An 18,246-nucleotide genomic window follows, 5' to 3' on the forward strand; every position below is an offset into this window, starting at 1 on the left:
AAAGAGAATCTTACCTTGTCTGAACCTACTACCAATAGTAGCAGTTTTTGAAGATCTCAAGCTTCTGATCTTTTCACAAGCCAGTGAAATGGAAAATCGTTTTTTACACTGCCACTCTTTAATGAAGGTTTCAAAGAGAGTTTGATCACTTGCTACATCAATTATGGCCAAAGTTTCTGAACTGCATGAGGCTGGAGTTAACTGCAATTCATCCAGGGACAATTGCAGTGAAAAACTTCTGTCTCTCAACGGATTGTCATCCCGTGAACTGTTTCTATTCTCTGGACTTAAATCATGGTTTTTAATATCTGAAGGTGAGCCAAATATAAAACTTTCACTAGGCTGTAAAACACTACCAGTGTCCTGAAATTGTACAGATGTTCTAAGAATCTCTGGAAATATCACCTTGGAAGCTGATGATGGGCTGGGTGTAGGAGGAATGAGACCATTGTCCTCACCAAGAGAGCTTTCTTTACAAGGCAATAGGGACAAGGTTTCACTGTGACTGGCAGAGTTCTCTAGTGACTTGTCCACCTTCCTTTTTACCTCACTATTAGGGAAAAATGAAATTCCTTGTACTTGGTATGTCTCTAAATTTGAAATCCCTTCCTGTCTCTCATTTAATTCTGTGTTTTTCTCTTTCAAACAAAGTAAGTTTACAGTTGTTAATTTTGGCTTTTCATTCTCCATAGGACTATATACTTTATCTAAAATCCTTTGCAATCCTGGACTTAAATCAAATGATGCTCCTGACCATGTGAATGAATTATTTTGCCCTGCCTCAATCAAATTGGACTTTTGAACTGTTTCATCTTGATTTTTTCTAATTATCTCACCGCAGGGGAGACTATTACCTATAATTGCCAAGTCGCTTAGTTCTAATGGTGTAAGAGACACTGCAGTATTAGGATTCTCTTGGACCACTATTGCTACATTGTCCAAAGCTTCACCTATCTGAGTAGAATCTATTTCTGAAAACATAATAGATTCATCATTCAAAGAAGTCAGTTGCTGTTGAACATCTAAAAGCCCACTCATATTTGCTTTTTGAACTGGGTCCTCTTGTAGACACTGAGAGTCACTGAAATGGTTTAATATTATTTCAGAAGGGTGGGTTTCTTTGGTGTGTACATCAGGTGGTTGCTCTTCTCCTAGGAAGTCTTCACCAAAACTGTCAAATAATAAACTGTCACTCATATTCAAACTTGTTTCTGGACCTGGCAGACATGCTCCCTCTCCACTAGTGGGGGATCTCTTTTGAGGAGCCAAAACTTTGACTGGTTTCATTGTTTCTTGTGTCTGATAACCTTGAAGAAAACTGTTTAGCTGAGAGTCAGTAACAGAACGTTCATTCCCTTTAAAACAAGGGTCATTTTCCTCCAATAGTATAGGAGAATGAAAAATAAGGCTTTTTAGAGTCAGTCTGTCATTCCCATATTCAGTATTGGTAGTCTTAAAATCCAAATGGTCCGTGTTAGTCATTCTTGGAGAATGCTGATCCCTGGAAGAAGTAACATGACAGTCATTTCGAGAGAAGTTCTGTCTGTCTAAGCTCCTCTGCACCACCCCTGCTGCCAAGCTGGTGTCCTGTGTTCCTTGTCTGGCATTTTCCATTACCATCTGTTGCATTATTTTCTCTGATTGAGTATCCAGGTAGAAACTATCTTCAAAATCACAGAAAACTAAACTTAAGTCAGAAGCGGGATTATTTTTAGTTTTGTCTGTTTTTTCTTGTATTTTAGTTGAATTTAGAAAATTCTCATGCTGGTCTCCTGTTTTACCAAATGGTCCATTTGACTGATGTATTCTATTAGGTACTTCAGTTTTGTGTATCTTATCTCCTAATGCCTGAAAGTGGTTTGGTTTACTTTCCTCATTATTAGGCTTTATACTTTCACATTTCATCATAGCAGCATTTGATTCTTTTTGCATATTACTACTCACTGCCTCACAGGGCATTTGTGTCTCTACTACACTTTTCTGTTTGATAGAAATGTCTGTCTGTTTATCACATTGTTTTCCTAGACACTGGCCAACTACATATGTGTCACAGTTTTTTACAGAAATATTCTGGTTTTTCAAATCATTCTGTATCACTACATCATTTACTTTTTCTGTCTCACCTACAGCTACTCCTCTTCCACTTTTACTAGCTACACCAGAGGTTTGACAAGTCATATTTTTACTTTGTGACCTCATGTCAAAATGTTCCACAACAATATCATTCATTTTTGTTTTTTCCCTTAAACAATTTTGCTTTGCTTGTAACAAAAATGTCTTGCTGGGTTTTTCCTTACTACAAAAAGATGCATTCTTGACAAAAGGTTGTGAACTACCAAATTCCATATTCTTCTCATCTGAAGTAAGCAGATCCTCACAAAGAAGAGGTCTAGATACAGTCTGTCCTTGTAAATCAATTCTACGTAACCCAGAGTCTTTCACAGGGCTACTGTCCTTGGATTCTTTTTGATGCTTTCTATGTTCCCAAGACTGAAAACTTGGGTTCAGCTCTTCTGAACTGAAATTCACAGCTGCTTTTTTATTTTTTTCCAAGGAGAAAGTCTGAACAACTTTCCTATTGCATGCTTCCCCTTCATTCAGAGAGGCTGTGGGCTTCTCTTTTTTTAGACCCAAAGAAGCTTGTTTTCTTGCTCTGAAAATGGAATTTCTCTGATGCTCCTGTTTCCCTTCCTGGAATGTATAATCAAAGGAATTTGTATGCTCTCTACTTTTATCTAAACCTTGCACTGTGTTTGATGAATGCATAACATGAGAATCACTACATTTTGTATTACTTTTCTTCTTAGATGTTTCTCTTTGATGAGAACTCACAGTTTGAGGAACAAATGTGTGTGTCTTTACTTCTGAATCACTACTAATCAGTGAATGTGTGCCAGTAATCGAAGGGGAATATGGATCCCATTGCACTCCCATTTCAACTAAGTCCTGCTGCAGAATCATTTTGGCTTCTTCCACTATCAGGGATGCTGCTTCCCTTGCAGTTAAACCTTTTCTACCAGTCACCCAAATCGTTCGCATATCCCGACGTTCTTCAACTGCTTCCTCTTCCTCATCTACTGCCTTTCGGGCACTACACAAGGAAATAGGATAAGAGGGAAATTAATGTACTGACTTGTTCATTCATACAACAAATATTCATTAACCATTCGATCATAGCTGCTCTCTCATGAGATTTATGTTCTACTTGGGGAAATAGGAAAATAAATAAATGAATGTTTGTTTATATAAACAAATGTATTTTGTGTCAACTGGAAAAGTAAACTGAAAAGAGTCCCAAGCCCCAGCCCCCACTCTTTGGGGATGAGGGGCAAAGATACAACCAGGTAAATCAGAGAGCCCTGGCAACAGATTGGCAGTTATATATGCAAAATAATTACACTGCTCCTGCAAGCTTCAAAACCAATATAGATTTGGTAAGACAGTAGCTTTCTAATTGCAATGTAGTAGAAAGCTAGCTTTGCTAAAGACAGACATTCTTTTTTTTTTGGCCAGTCCTGGGCCTTGGACTCAGGGCCTGAGCACTGTCCCTGGCTTCTTTTTTTTGCTCAAGGCTAGCACTCTGCCACTTGAGCCACAGCGCCACTTCTGGCCCTCTGTATATGTGGTGCTGGGGAATCGAACCCAGGGCCTCATGTATATGAGGCAGGCCCTCTTGCCACTAGGCCATATCCCCAGCCCAAGACAGACATTCTTTTTGCTCCCTTCCTCAGGATCATAGCAAGGGAGCATCTTGAGACTGAGTTAGTCTGGGGGCTGGGAACATGGCCTAGTGGCAAGAGTGCTTGCCACGTCTACATGAAGCCCTGGGTTCGATTCCCCAGCACCACATATATAGAAAAAACCAGAAGTGGCGCTGTGGCTCAAGTTGGCAGAGTGCTAGCCTTGAGCAAAAAGAAGCCAGGGACAGTGCTCAGGCCCTGAGTCCAAGCCCCAGGACTGGCAAAAAAAACAACAACGAGACTGAGTTAGTCTGGAGAGTTGAAAGGAAAGCATAATCACAGCTCAGGGATTTTTGGGACACTGTGTCAATTACCTGAGCAGAAGACAGCCACTAAAGGTGTTTGTGGAGAGAAAAAGGATTTGACAAAAGCCCAGAGATGTTCAAAGGGAGAGGAGCTCCAGAAATAAAGGATGAGGTGGTCAGAGGGCTAGCCTTCCAGGAGAAGTTGCCAGTCCCATTGCCTGGCAGTCACAGTACTGAGCATCAAACTGGTAGCTGGCTTAGTACTCAGCCTCCAGAACCTGCCTCTTGGCTATATGTGTTGGCTGGCATGTGGGTCTGAGAACCCATAAACCAGATTTTCCAAATCACATCTCCATGTAGTATATCCTGGCAAGTGTTTGTTGTCTGGTGAGGCTAAACAATCCAAGCTCAGACTTAGAATATCACATGATTTCCATGACCCCCTCCCAGATGCCCTTGGACAAGTCAAGTTCTTGGATGTCCAGAATCCTGACCAGCACTGTTTGTAACTTCATGAGGAACCTTGAGCCAGACACATGAGAATTGGTAAGAACCAAATTATTATCTCTTGTTACAGATGATATGACAATATATTTGGAAAACCCTAGCAAGTTGATCATAAAAGTAACTCGAACAAACAAAAAAATCTGTCAATAAAAGGGCAGAAAAAACAAAATCACAGAAATCAACAGCTTCTAAACACACATATAATCATGTAGTGGCCACTGTAAGGTAACCACCAATTAATCTTTACCAACCAGTAAAGATTAAATGAGAATGAATCTAACAAGAAATATGCAAAGTCGATATGAGGAAAACCTCCTTAAACTCCTCAAAAGACAAAAACAAAATCAAACACAAAACACCATCTACTTTTGGATAGCTTGATTCAACATTATAAACATGTGAGTTCTAAGTTTTAAGCATCCCAATAGTAATTATCACATGCTATTGGGAGAAGATCTTTACCAGACATTCAACAGACAAAGGCCTCATATCTAAAATATATGCAGAACTAAAAAAATTACCTTCATCCAAAACAAAACCGCAAAGAACCAATAGCCCCCTCAACAAGTGGGCTAGAGACTTAAAAAGAGACTTCTCTGGTGAGGAAATGAGAATGGCCAAGAGGCATATGGAAAAGTGCTCTACATCACTGGCCATAAAAGAAATGCAAATCAAAACAACATTGAGATCCCATCTCACCCCAGGAAGAATGTCCTATATCAAGAAAACTAACAATAACAACTGTTGGAGGGGATGTGGCCAAAAGGGAACCCTACTTCATTGTTGGTGTGAATATAAACTGGTTCCGACACTCTGGCAAGCAGTATGGAGATTCCTCAGAAGGCTAAACATAGAACTCCCCTATGACCCAGCAGCCCCACTTTTGGGTATCTATCCAAAAGACCACAAACATAATCACACTAAAGCCACCAGCACAACAATGTTTATCGCAGCACAATTTGTCATAGCTAGAATCTGGAACCAACCCAGATGCCCCTCAGCAGATGAGTGGATCAGGAAAATGTGGTACATATACACAATGGAATTTTATGCCTCTATCAGAAAGAATGACATTGCCCCATTTGTAAGGAAATGGAAGGACTTGGAAAAAGTTATACTAAGTGAAGTGAGCCAGACCCAAAGAAACATGGACTATATGGTCTCCTTTATAAGGAATAATTAGCACAGGTTTAGGTAAGTCACAGCACAGGATCACAGGAGCCCAATAGCTATACCCTTATGAACACATAAGATAAGTGAAATGAACTCCATGTTATGGAAACGATTGTTATATCACAGTTGTAAATACTTTCAACGTGCCATATGTAACTGTAGCCTCTATTATTGATGATGTTCTTGTATCACCTTCCTGTGGTTGTACCTACACTATCTCTGTATCTTATCTGAGTATATTGGAAACCGTGTATACTGGTATTAGAACCAGGAAATTGGAAGGGAATACCAAAATCAAGAGACACAGGGTAAAAAAAGACAACTACAAAAGCAATACTTACAAACTATTTGATGAAAATGAACTGAACAACTGAACAACTCGTGGGAGGAAGGGGGAAAGGAAAGAGGGAGGAGGGAGGGGGAATGAGGGACGAGCTAACAGTACAAGAAATGTATCCAATGCCTAATGTATGAAACTACATGTAACCTCTCTGTAATTCAGTTTGATAATAAAATATATAAAAAAATGAAAAAAAAATTTCAAATAAGCAATTACATAAGAATTGCCCAAAAAAAAAAAAAAAAAAGGCCAGGCGCTGGTGCCTCATGCCTGTAATCCTAGCTACTCAGGAAGCTGAGATCTGAGGATCATGGTTCAAAGCCATCCCAAGCAGGAAAGTCCAGGAGACTCTTACCTTCAATTAACCACCAGAAAACGAGAAGTGGCACTGTGGCTCAAGTGGTAGAGTGCTAGCCTTGAGCTGAAGAGGTCAGGGACACAGCTCAAGCCTAGAGTTCAAGCCCCACAATCGACAAAAAGAAGAAAAGAAAAAAAATAAAAACACTGAAAGATTGTGAAAGAGAACTTGCCTTACCCAATATTGAAACAAGCCAGGTATAAGGCTTTTACAATTAAGAGCATGGTACTGGTTCATGGATCAACCAAAAAAAAAGTTTACAATAGTCTAGATATAGATCTAAGGACTTATTTTTGACCTTCAGTAATGCCAACAAAGGAAAATAAGAAATAGGAAGAAAGAGAAGGAGGGAGAAGTGGAGGGAAAGGAAGAGAAGGAGGAAGATAAAAATAAAATAAAAACTTTGCCTATCAAAAACATGATAAAAGTCAAGACTAGTGGCATGAATCAAGAAAAGAGCTCCTGCCTAGCAAGCATGAGGCCCTATATTCAAAGCCCAGTACAAAAGTAAACCAAAACAAACACAACAGAAATAAAAGACAATTGACAAACTGTTTGAAAATATTTGAAATGTATATATTAAACAAAGGAATAAAAATCCTAATCATGTGAAAAAAATCTTTAAGAGGGAAAACAAATCCAAATCGTTAGACGTATAAGAAAAAGATCTGGGCTGGGAATGTGGCTTAGTGGTAGAGTGCTTGCCTGGTATGCATGAAGTCCTGGGTTCAATTCCTCAGTATCATATTAACAAAAAAAGACAATGGTGCTGTAGCTCAAGTGGTAGAGTGCTAGCCTTGAGCAAAGGAAGCTCAAGGACAGTGCTCAGGCCCTGAGTTCAAGCCCTAGGACTGGCAAAGAGAAAGGGAGGGAGGGAGGGAGGAAGGGAGGGAAGAAGGAAGATCTGATAAGATAACTCACAAAGTTACAAAAATGACTCTTATCTAAGGATATTCACCTATCACTTATAACTAAAGAAATGCAAATGAAAACTATACTGAAAAATAATTTATCACCTATCAGACTCCTGGAAATAAAAATCCCTAACAATGGACTGATTTTGTTGGTGAGATTTTAAGGTAATTTACTGTTCAGAAATAAGAGAGAATTAGTAAGAGGAAGTATTAAGAGGAAAACAAAACTTGGCTGGACCCTTCTGCAGAGTAATACAGCCTGTGTCATAAAGCTACATATGCACTTTTGAAATTCCATGACTAGAAATCTATCCTGCTGAAAATTTTCCAACAATATAAACATATAGATACACAGGCTATTCATTCCAACTAGTACTAATGGCAAAATATTTGCAATATTTGTAAAATATAAAGTGAAAAAGTAATCCTCAGAGGATTACACTCATGCCATGCAAGAATTTAAGAAGAAATATACTCTCTAGTATATATACTTTCTAATATACTCTCTAGTACTGAAAAATTGATACAATTTGTCATTTGGGACTCTCTTACCTTTTGAAAGGCACAGCATTTTTCAGAACCATCTCCACCTCAGCAATATTTGCTCTAGCAAGATCTGCCACAGTAAGAAAGCCAGAAGAATAGAGGAACCTGGCTCGCTGTGCATTGAGTAAGGACACCCGGACCAGGTCACACAGCTCCCGCTGGATGCCAAATGTAAGGCGCTTCTGAAACTGGGAAAGTAGTAGTTCCATGTTGTGCCAACCCAGACGACTGGAAAATACTGTAATCATCCCTAGAACATTCACCAATATTGTGGAATTAAAAATTTCTTGTAGACTAATCCTCCGTTTTTAGGCATACTTTTTTTGTTTGTTTTGCCTTTTTTTTGGTAGGATTTTAAGGTTTAACAGAGTCAAAAGGGTAAGTTAATAGGAGCAGACAGATGTTATCAAGCTAGCGAAAGGGGCGATAAAATACAATGAAAAAGTCTAAATTATTAAAAACTTTTTTTTTTTTTTTGGCCAGTCCTGGGGCTTGCATTCAGGGCCTGAACACTGTCCCTGGCTTCTTTTATGCTCAAGGCTAGCATCTACCACTTGAGTCACAGCACCACTTCTGGCTTTTTCTGTTTATCTGGTGCTAAGGAATTAAACCTAGGGCTTCATGCATGCTAGGCAAGCACTCTACCGCTAAGCCACATTCCCAGCCCCTTAAAAACATATTAATGAGCAAGTCACTTCCCTATGAGAACTTAATCCTTAAGGGCAATCTTGTATCTTTGATAACAGTGGCTTGAACAGTGAGTCCCTCTCTTTTTACCACCTGCCTGATCTTTCACTTAGCATATACTCAAAAGCACACATGGCTTATACGCAGTAGCCCAGGGTTTCCTTCCTAAGAGCTTGTAAAGATTCCTTAGTAAAATCAGAAACCCAACTCAAGTTTGCCTAGCTTAGGGGATATGGATTTCATGTTTATGCACACTATTGACTGCAGAGAAAGAAGATGCTGAAGAATGGTAAAGGAATAAAGTTTAAATACTGAATTTGTTGCCAGTTTTCTATAGGGTACTGAGTACAGAGGATTCTTACTTTCAGATCTTGATGAGAGAAACTGTATAACATTACAGAAACTTTAGAGAAGCTTATAACAAATGTAATTTGAAAAAAAGTAATCTTACAATCTTAAGCCATAGATCCTTAAGTAAATGTAAAACACTGTTTAACTGACCTGCATAAACAGAAGCTGACTGTTGTAAAGACTGAATCTGTCCACGATTGCATCCATATTTCTGATTAATTTCCTTTAAGGAAACTTCACTGATTAAATCTAGTAACACAAGACTGGTGAAAAACCTAAAAATAAATCACCAAAAGTAAGGTAAGAGATCATTTATATCAACTCTGAAAGGGCAGTATGTGTTGTAAACTAACTAAAATAAAAAAAGATGACAGAGCATTTATACACTCTGGGAGTATTATTAATAGGAGATAGGGTTGGTAGACAGACTGATATCCAAGTTTACAATATGCATTAGCACACTAACGTTTGTACAAATAAAAAAGCCCTCCATGTTTCAATACTGCTAATTTCAAGAAATAATACTTTGGGCTGGGGATATAGCCTAGTGGCAAGAGTGCCTGCCTCGGATACCCGAGGCCCTAGGTTCGATTCCCCAGCACCACATATACAGAAAATGGCCAGAAGCGGCGCTGTGGCTCAAGTGGCAGAGTGCTAGCCTTGAGCGGGAAGAAGCCAGGGACAGTGCTTAGGCCCTGAGTCCAAGGCCCAGGACTGGCCAAAAAAAAAAAAAAAAGAAATAATACTTGGGGCTGGGAATATGGCCTAGTGGCAAGAGTGCTTGCCTCCTACACATGAAGCTCTGGGTTCGATTCCCAGCACCACATATATGGAAAACAGCCAGAAGGGGCGCTGTGGCTCAGGTGGTAGAGTGCTAGCCTTGAACGGGAAGAAGCTAGGGATGGTGCTCAGGCCCTGAGTCCAAGGCCCAGGACTGGCCAAAAAATAAATAAATAAATAAATAAATAAATAAATAAATAAATAAATAAATAAAAGAAATAAGACTTGACTGAAAAAATGAGCTAATACAAAAATTTAAAAAGACATCCAATCTTAATTCAGTAAAATGACAGAATATAACTTAAAAACCCAGTTTTGATTTGGAAGGAAACAGTTATCCAAGTGATACAACCATATAAATCCTTATGAAACTTTCAATTGTGTTACAAATAACATAAGAAAAATTACAATTATTTTTCAATGTTATTTCAAAGAAGTGAAAAATCTGTATAATTTCCCAATCTGAATCTTTCTCTCCTAGATTACTTCTAAAGATGCTATGAAACCTAATCCCAAATGATGCCTCAGAAAGTTGGTGGTTCTGATTCATGTCTTCTATAAAAAAGGAAAATAATTAAATATCCTGCTTTAAAAGATCTTCCTGTGCAATTGCTGATAAACTACAAGTTGTGATAAGACACTAAATATGGATAAAATTAGTAAATACTGATTTTATTTTCTTGACAGTGAAAGTCACTATAAGACACTGCATTCAACGCTGGGAAGTGCAGGCTCCTCTATATTTACCGTTTATGAATGGCCATTTGTCGGTGCTGTCTCTCAGTTCTGGCTACTACTTTTCCTTTCACACAGCGAGCCAAGAACCCTTCCTCGACTCCTACTAGTTCTGCCACCCTTTTCATAGAGGCTGGCAACTTCTCCCATAAACAGAAAAATCGATACCAATCTATAGCAGTCCAATCTTCAAACATAGGTGTAACCTAAAGAGAAGCATCAGTCATTGGCTACAATTATTGCATTTCATTGGGCTGAGGATACAACTCAGTGTTATACCATTTATATCCTTTGCCTACAAGTGTAAGGTCTTGTGTTCAAGTCTCAAACCCACAAAACTACAATAAAACTATTGTACTATAAAAGGAACAAAATAATAAAATAGAGATATCAACTTGTAAAGGGGTCAGGATTTTTTAAAATGTCTGGAATACTTCATTTAAATAAAAACAGCATTTATTCATAAACATAACTGCTAGAACAAAAGAAAAAGAGACCACTACACCTGTAAACTAATTCCTTAGACTCCAAGTCTTTATATATTTTATTAGTATATATTAATTGTACAGGTTTCATTGTAATATTTCCATATGTGCATATAGTTTACTTTCTTTATTCTTTCTCATTCCTACCTTTAAAAGTAACTTTAACAAATGCCATTATTCTATTTTTGAAACTCTAAGTCTTTATCGCAGAAATTTTCAACTTCAATATTATGCTATAGTCTTATTTTGTATAATAGCCAAGAAAAAAAACAGAAAACAGAAAGAAGAAAAGGAATCAATATCCAGAACTGATTCATTATTTTAAAAGGTTTGAGAGCTAAGATAGAAACAATGAGACATACAAGAAGTATCAAGTATTACAGGCATAAAGCAAAGTACCCAGCTACTTTATTTATCAAAATCTTTGTTATATTCATGGATGATGATCTAATTTAACCAAAATTTTAAAATCCCTTATTGGAAGTCAAGTATGGCTGAACACATCTGTAATTGTAGCACTCAGGAGTCTGAGGCAGGAAGATCACAACTTCAAGGCCAGCCTGGGTATCTAGTGAGAGACTGTCTTAAAAAACAAACAAACAAACAAAAAACTATGGCTGAGAATGTGGCCTAGTGGTAGAGTGCCTGCCTAGCATGCACGAAGCCCTGGGTTCAATTCCTCAGCACCACAACATAGAAAAGCCAGAAAAGTGGCGTGTGGCTCAAGTGGTAGAGTGTTAGCCTTGAGCAAAAAGAAGCCAGGAACAGTGCTCAGGCCCTGAGTTCAAGACCCAGGATTGGCAAAAAAAAAAAAAAATAGTGAAAAAGAAAAGCAAACCCAGAACTTACCAGATAAACGATATGAAGGTCATTCTCTAAAACAAAGCCCTTCATTGCTCTTTGGAGGTCAGCAAAAATATCTAAGGTATCAGTTGGAGAAAGTGAAGATGAAAGAGTAGCTGAACCAAGTTGTGTTGGATGATACACCTTTCCTGGTTTAAGAATGCACAGTTTAGGAACAAATGTTAAAATCAAAACAAATAAAACACTTTCTCTCTGTATTATATGTTAACCCTCAACAATAAGTTTTATAACCAGAATCTTATCCAATGTGTAAAAATTCATGGACAAGATGAAGAAGTAAACAAAAGATAAAAACAGAGCCAATTGTCAGAGATCTCATATTACCTTCTGATCCATCACCAGCTCCTACAATCTGGATGAATTCATTTTCTAGCAGCCACAACACACAGGCTTCAATTGCTTCAAGATGAAGAGAATCTTGATTTCTCTGAATTCCCTGCTTCCCTTCTTTCATACTCGCGGCCAAAAATGTACAAGAAGCGTAAGTCTGCATATCTCGTGATGTACTTGCCACTCCCCCAACTATTATCTGATGAAAAATGTTTGAAGATTTCTGTATATTTTTTTACAAAACATGCAGGATCTCATGATATAAAAGAAATGACTTTATGCTTTTAAAATATTCTCAGAATCTTAATATCAAGACTCTTAGTATTAGGTCATCACTCGGTAAAAATAAACAATATGATCTGATAATATAATATGAAAAGCTTTTTATTAAAAGGAGATATATTTCCTTGTAAACAAAAATAAGTGGATCCTTATCCACCTGAAATTGCACAGATAACATATATAATGAATGTAGTAATGGTCAGCCATGAACCAAATCAGTTCTTTTTGTGCATTTGGTAATCAGAAGTAGATTGATATAGTACTATGATATAACTGGAGTTGCAGCAAACTCCAGGAAATAACTATTATTTCATATATAATATATATAGTTATATAATAGGAAAAAAGAAGGAAAGAGAAAAAGAAAAAGGGAAGGTAAGAAAAAGAGACGGGGGCCTCCTGCTATAAGCTATGGACTTAAGAAGACTTAGGAAGGCTATAAATACACAGCAATCCTCAGGAAAGATTTTCCCATAGTAAAGTTTAACATAGGTATAAAAGAGAAAATGGTAATTTATTGATGTCTCTCTCACCTCCAGAATAGCTCGTACCATACTGGCAGTTACTTCATCTCCTTCTCTTCTTTGCAGACAGCTACGGACCGGCTTTAGAGATCCCTGAAGTAAAGCTATGCCTTTTGACTTCTCAGAGTTCTTACAGACTAAGATGCTCTCACCTACAAACAAAGAACATTTTCAAAGTCCAAACATATTTTCATAAGATATGGGCTAAAGCCATGTTTTTTTGTCTTAGTTATTTAAAGGGAGGTAAGAAACACTAGTGATTTTACAGTCACAAAAATATAATGTTTTAATGTTCTGAAGTTTGGATAGAAGGAAATCAGAATGTACTACCAAAATCAGGTTACACTGGCACAAGGATTTTTTCGAACTGAAGGCTACTAGAAAGTAGCAAGCACAGAAAGAGTTCTTTGTCATCTCCCTGTTTGCCTAAAATCAAGATATATTTTCCTTTGTGATGATGTTTCTACTCCCTTCTCCCATAACAGAAAACAGTCTTCATCACCTGAGAAGGAGTGTCAGCACAGAAGGTCTGTACAAACCAACTTACTAAAATAACCCTTCTCTTCCTTCACCTCCCCTACAGATTTACCTCCTCATGGTTTACTACTCCTAGATGATCAATTACCTCTCATTTGTTACTGCCCCTCTCCAAAATTTATTCATCTTTGTTAAAATTACACATAAGACTCCAGCTCGAAGAGCTTGTGCGGGTGTCCCCTCTTTTCTATGAAGGTTTCTAAGCACAAATTAAAATATCAACATCAAATAAAACTTATATGGATTTTTTCCTTGTTATTCTGTCTTTTACCCACTTAGTTAGAAGGCCCTGTGGTAAACCTAAGAAACTAGTGGAAAAGCCTTTTTCCTTTTCCTTTGGGATTAACCACTGTAATTAAATAAAAAGGTAAGTAGTTAACAAAGGTATTCAAAATATATATATATAAAGTAAAATACAAATGTAGAAGTTTGTCATGCAAAAGTTAAAGGAGTTCATCACCAGCAGGCCTACCTCCCATGAGTTACTAAACATATCAAAAGGCCACGAATTAATAACAAAAAGAAACTGAAAAGAAACAAAAGTAACAGTTATAAGGAATAGATTCAATTTTCATAAAAATTTGAACTGAAATGATGGTGTGTAAAACAATTTTATCTCTAGTCTGACAGTTAAAAAAGATTTATAAAAAATAATTATACCTAAATGTCAAGGTAATAAATTGCAAAATGATGTAAAATTTGACATTAAAACATAAAATGTGGGAATGAGGAGTAAATAGGTAGATTGTTATGTGTAATTGAGCTTAAGCTTGAACAAGCCTGTTATAAAATATTTTATATAAGCCTCAAAATGAAGTCAAAAACAGAAGAAAGAAGTCAAAATATACCACTATAGAAAATTATCAAACCACAAAGGAAGACATGAAACCACACACAGAAACAAATTAAAAATAGCAATAATATATCACATGTACGTGCACGCACACACACACACAGCAAACTGCAAATAATATTAGCTTCTGTTTTAACATTCAATTCCAACAGTCAAACATGCAATTCAAACTCTTCATTATTTAAGTCAAAATTTTTGTTTGCATTGCTAGTAATATATTATCAGTACTTGTTGGTTCAAGGTAAGAAAGTGAAAAGGTATTTTCAGAGCCACCAATTTGATACTAGAAAAACTTGTATATAAAGCTCCTACTCCCAAAGTATGAGAGTGCTTCTTAGTCAGCTCTTAGCATCCCTGTTTCGAAGGACAGTCAGCAGAATGCCAACAAAAGTTAGCACTGAAGAGTAGAAAAAGAAATTAAAAACTATCCCTTAGCTAATGAAATAAGAAAGTTTTGATTTGCATAACAATGAATATATGTACAGATAGATAAATAGATCACAAAAGAAAATCTTAATACTACATTAGTAGAAAATCACTAGTTGACAATAAATGAAAACTTTAACTTATATTCACTATAGATATTAAGTAAATCACAAAGGGTAACATTAGTATACTAGAAAATAAAATAATATAGTACAATAGGAAATAGGTCTCCAGTTAAGCCAAATTTCAAATTAAGTCAAATTCCAAGTGGACTAATGTTCACTGTTGCAATTAAATTCAAACTCACCCATTGTGTCTACTCCTTTCCTGCCAGCACGACCAACCATCTGCTTGTAAGTAAGAATATCTAGAGGGCAACCACTGAAAATTGGGGTCCGAATAATCACACGGCGTGCTGGCAAATTCACCCCAGAAGAAAGAGTCGAAGTTGCTGCCAAGACCCGAATAAGACCTTGACGGAATGCTCCTTCGATGATATCCCTCTCCTCAAAAGTAAGACCTAAAAAAGATAGCAGGATTAAAAAAACAGATATTTATTAACATACAATTACAAATAGGTCTGTGAATCTATTATAAGCCTCTAAAGATGTTTCTATATTGTTATGACTATAAACTAATAAGACCCAGCCTACCTATATAAGAGTTAATATGCTGCTAGGTACCAGTGATTCACATCTGTTTTCCTAGCTTCTTGGGAGGCTTAGATAGGATTGCAGTTCCAGGGCAGCCCAGGAATACACCAGAGACCTCTTCTCAACCACTAGCTTGGCATGGTGGTGCATGCTTGTCCTCCCAACTACATGAGGCTGAGATTGGGAGGACAGAAGTTCCAGTTACATCTAGGCAGAAAAGTTTGAGATTCCTATCTTAATGGAATGAAGCCGGGAATGGTGGCACATGCTTGTTAGCCCAGTTATCACAGGAAGCCAAAAATAGGTGGATCGTGCCACAAGTGAACAGGAAGTGAAACTCTATCTCAAAAATAACCATCTACAAAAGGGCTCAGCGGAAGAGCACCAACTTAGCAATCACAAGGCCCTAAATTCAAATCCCAGTACTGCCAAATAGAGAAGGGGAAAAAAGAGAATACAACCTGCCACCTCTAATCTGTCTCATCTTTTAGACTTAGGATCAACAAACTATTCCTATAATTTATGTTCATATTATTTAATGTGGAATAGATGGTCCCTCTTTCAAATATTCAACCTGTCTCTGTCACATGAATGCTACAAATGGGCATGATCATGTTCTGATAAAACACAATTTACAAAAATCAATATTTACAAAACCATACAGTGAGGGGGGAGGGGGGAATGAGGAAGGAGTTAACAAACAGTACAAGAAATGTACCCAAGGCCTAACGTATGAAACTGTAACCTCTCTGTACATCACTTTGACAATAAATAAGAAAAAAAATATGGTGAGTGAAATTTGACCAGCATATTACTGTTTGCTAACCCCATTCTATCTGTTTGTAACTCACATGTATTTTTAATTTATTTTAAAATGTTATGACACATATCATGATAAAAAATTTGAGGCATATATAACAATAAAATGTAAAATAAGTTGACAGGGTTAAATTCTTAATCTGAAAAGCATCATGCTCATCATATCCTTTGTATATTACGATCAGGATAAGATCACTTCCTGAAAAAAATTTCTTTAATTCAATGATTATCATCATTTTGGCAAATTTCCATAATTTGTTTTATTTGACTTTTAAACACTTCTAGTTTTCTCCAATGTTATATGATAATTTTAAAATAAATTCAATTTTTATATATCTGTGAGAGTTTCAATAATCATTTAAGACAAAGAAGACATTTAGAGTGGATTAAAATTAGAACAACAAGTACAACTCTACTTTGTTAAGAAACAAAGTACAGAAAGGGGAATATTTTTAGAATCTATTTCCTCAATGACTCAAAAAAGACTTTAACTAGCATTTATACAGCATACCAATAGATAAGTCATACATGTGTGTTTTACTCTTGTTTAGCTAAATCACACCATTTCTCAAAATCTAAGACTATTAAGTGTAGTTAAGAAGAAATAAATACATACAAAAACAAATAAATTCATACAAACAAAATAAATTATAATAATTTTTGGAAGACAGAATACCTGCATGATGAAATGCTACTCCCCATGGTACAGTATTTTGTAACACAGAGTCCAGTCCTGAAGGGGAACGTTTTAACTGATCCATCACTTCCAGAAGGCCTTCTTGTTCCAGAATCACTGGTGGAAATTCAGATGGTTTTACCAATTCTGTTACATACACACATACACAAAAAAGATTTCATAACAGAGATATACAATAAGGCAATGGTTCTTTTAGAAATACCAATCCCTGGACACTATGATATAACTATTAGCAGGGGAGTGACCTAGACCTAAAGAACTTTTAAATCTTTCTAGGCAATTCTAACATGTGCCAAGGTTTAGGAAAATCTTCATTAGTGTGACACAAAGTCCTTAGTTTTTGTTTTTTTTGTGGGGGGGGAAGTTACCCACCAAGGTTAAAAGAGGATTACAGATGATTGCCACTCAAGCCTAAATATGAAAACTCTTCACAGACCCTCCATAGACCAGGCTCCATTCCAAGCTCCAGTGTTTGGGAATAGTTGCCAGAGATCACAATAATATAATCTTAGGAAAAAATCATTCTTGTCATTAAATAATATAGTCATAGTACAGTGTAAGGAATATAAGCACTGCACAGAAACTATCAAGAGGGAACTGTATCAGTTAATATAATGATGGATCAGAGTCCCATCAATACATATTTCAAGCCAAGTTTACTTACTGGCATAGGGCTTGAGCTAACTACATCTCATACCACTGACATAATGAAGCAATAAAATATCCTAATGTCCTAAGTCTAGACATGGTCTCTATTTCCCTTATTTATCTTGAACCCCAAGATAACAGTCTTCATTCTTATGGGTAAAATATACAAACTAATGGTTACAGCAGTACAACAGACCACCATTCAGCAATCAAAAAGGAACAAAAACTTGAATGCACCTCAAAACATGAGTGAAAGAAGCCATACAAATGAGCTGGAGCTGGGGACAAAGGGAGGAGCTTGACAACAACAGTGCACAAAAGAACATTTGGACTGATAGAAATATTCTATGCATCAATTACAGTTGTGTTTAAACAAATACACATGTTCATTAAAATTCATCAAATGATATACCTAAAATGGATAGTTTATTATATATAACCTATATCACAATAAAGCTGATTTTAAAATACAAGTGAACATATACTTGTATATATATGATATATAATATTTTATATGTGTATTTATACATGCATATATACATATGTGTATACATATGATGTTTAGAGTCACATCTTTGGAATTATAAAGAAAGATGTGATCACTTTCCCTAGGGGGAAAAAATGTGCCTATATATTTTTCCATATACTGTAGGAGTTCCAGAGCACCCCCAAAAAGCTCATGGATCCCAAATGAAAAACCTAACCATATACTATATAAACCTAGTACCCTAAAAATCTGTAGATGATAAGCC

At 36.7% G+C, this 18,246-nt stretch overlaps 1 protein-coding gene across 2 annotated transcripts in view; it reads right to left on the reverse strand.

Annotated features, from left to right (window-relative positions):
* Positions 1-18,246, reverse strand: part of Polq (DNA polymerase theta) — a 66,573-nt gene that overhangs the window by 37,357 nt on the left and 10,970 nt on the right. For both annotated transcript variants that reach the window (XM_048346726.1, XM_048346727.1), the window contains exons 8-16: positions 16,826-16,972; positions 14,985-15,197; positions 12,871-13,013; positions 12,050-12,254; positions 11,711-11,853; positions 10,389-10,582; positions 9,012-9,136; positions 7,830-8,073; positions 15-3,091 (exon numbers count right to left, since the gene is read on the reverse strand). In XM_048346726.1, the coding sequence (XP_048202683.1) occupies positions 15-3,091; positions 7,830-8,073; positions 9,012-9,136; positions 10,389-10,582; positions 11,711-11,853; positions 12,050-12,254; positions 12,871-13,013; positions 14,985-15,197; positions 16,826-16,972 (4,491 nt within the window). The remainder of the gene's footprint in view (positions 1-14; positions 3,092-7,829; positions 8,074-9,011; positions 9,137-10,388; positions 10,583-11,710; positions 11,854-12,049; positions 12,255-12,870; positions 13,014-14,984; positions 15,198-16,825; positions 16,973-18,246) is intronic.

The sequence above is a fragment of the Perognathus longimembris genome, chromosome 5 (assembly GCF_023159225.1).
Source record: "Perognathus longimembris pacificus isolate PPM17 chromosome 5, ASM2315922v1, whole genome shotgun sequence".
NCBI classification, from domain to species: domain Eukaryota; kingdom Metazoa; phylum Chordata; class Mammalia; order Rodentia; family Heteromyidae; genus Perognathus; species Perognathus longimembris.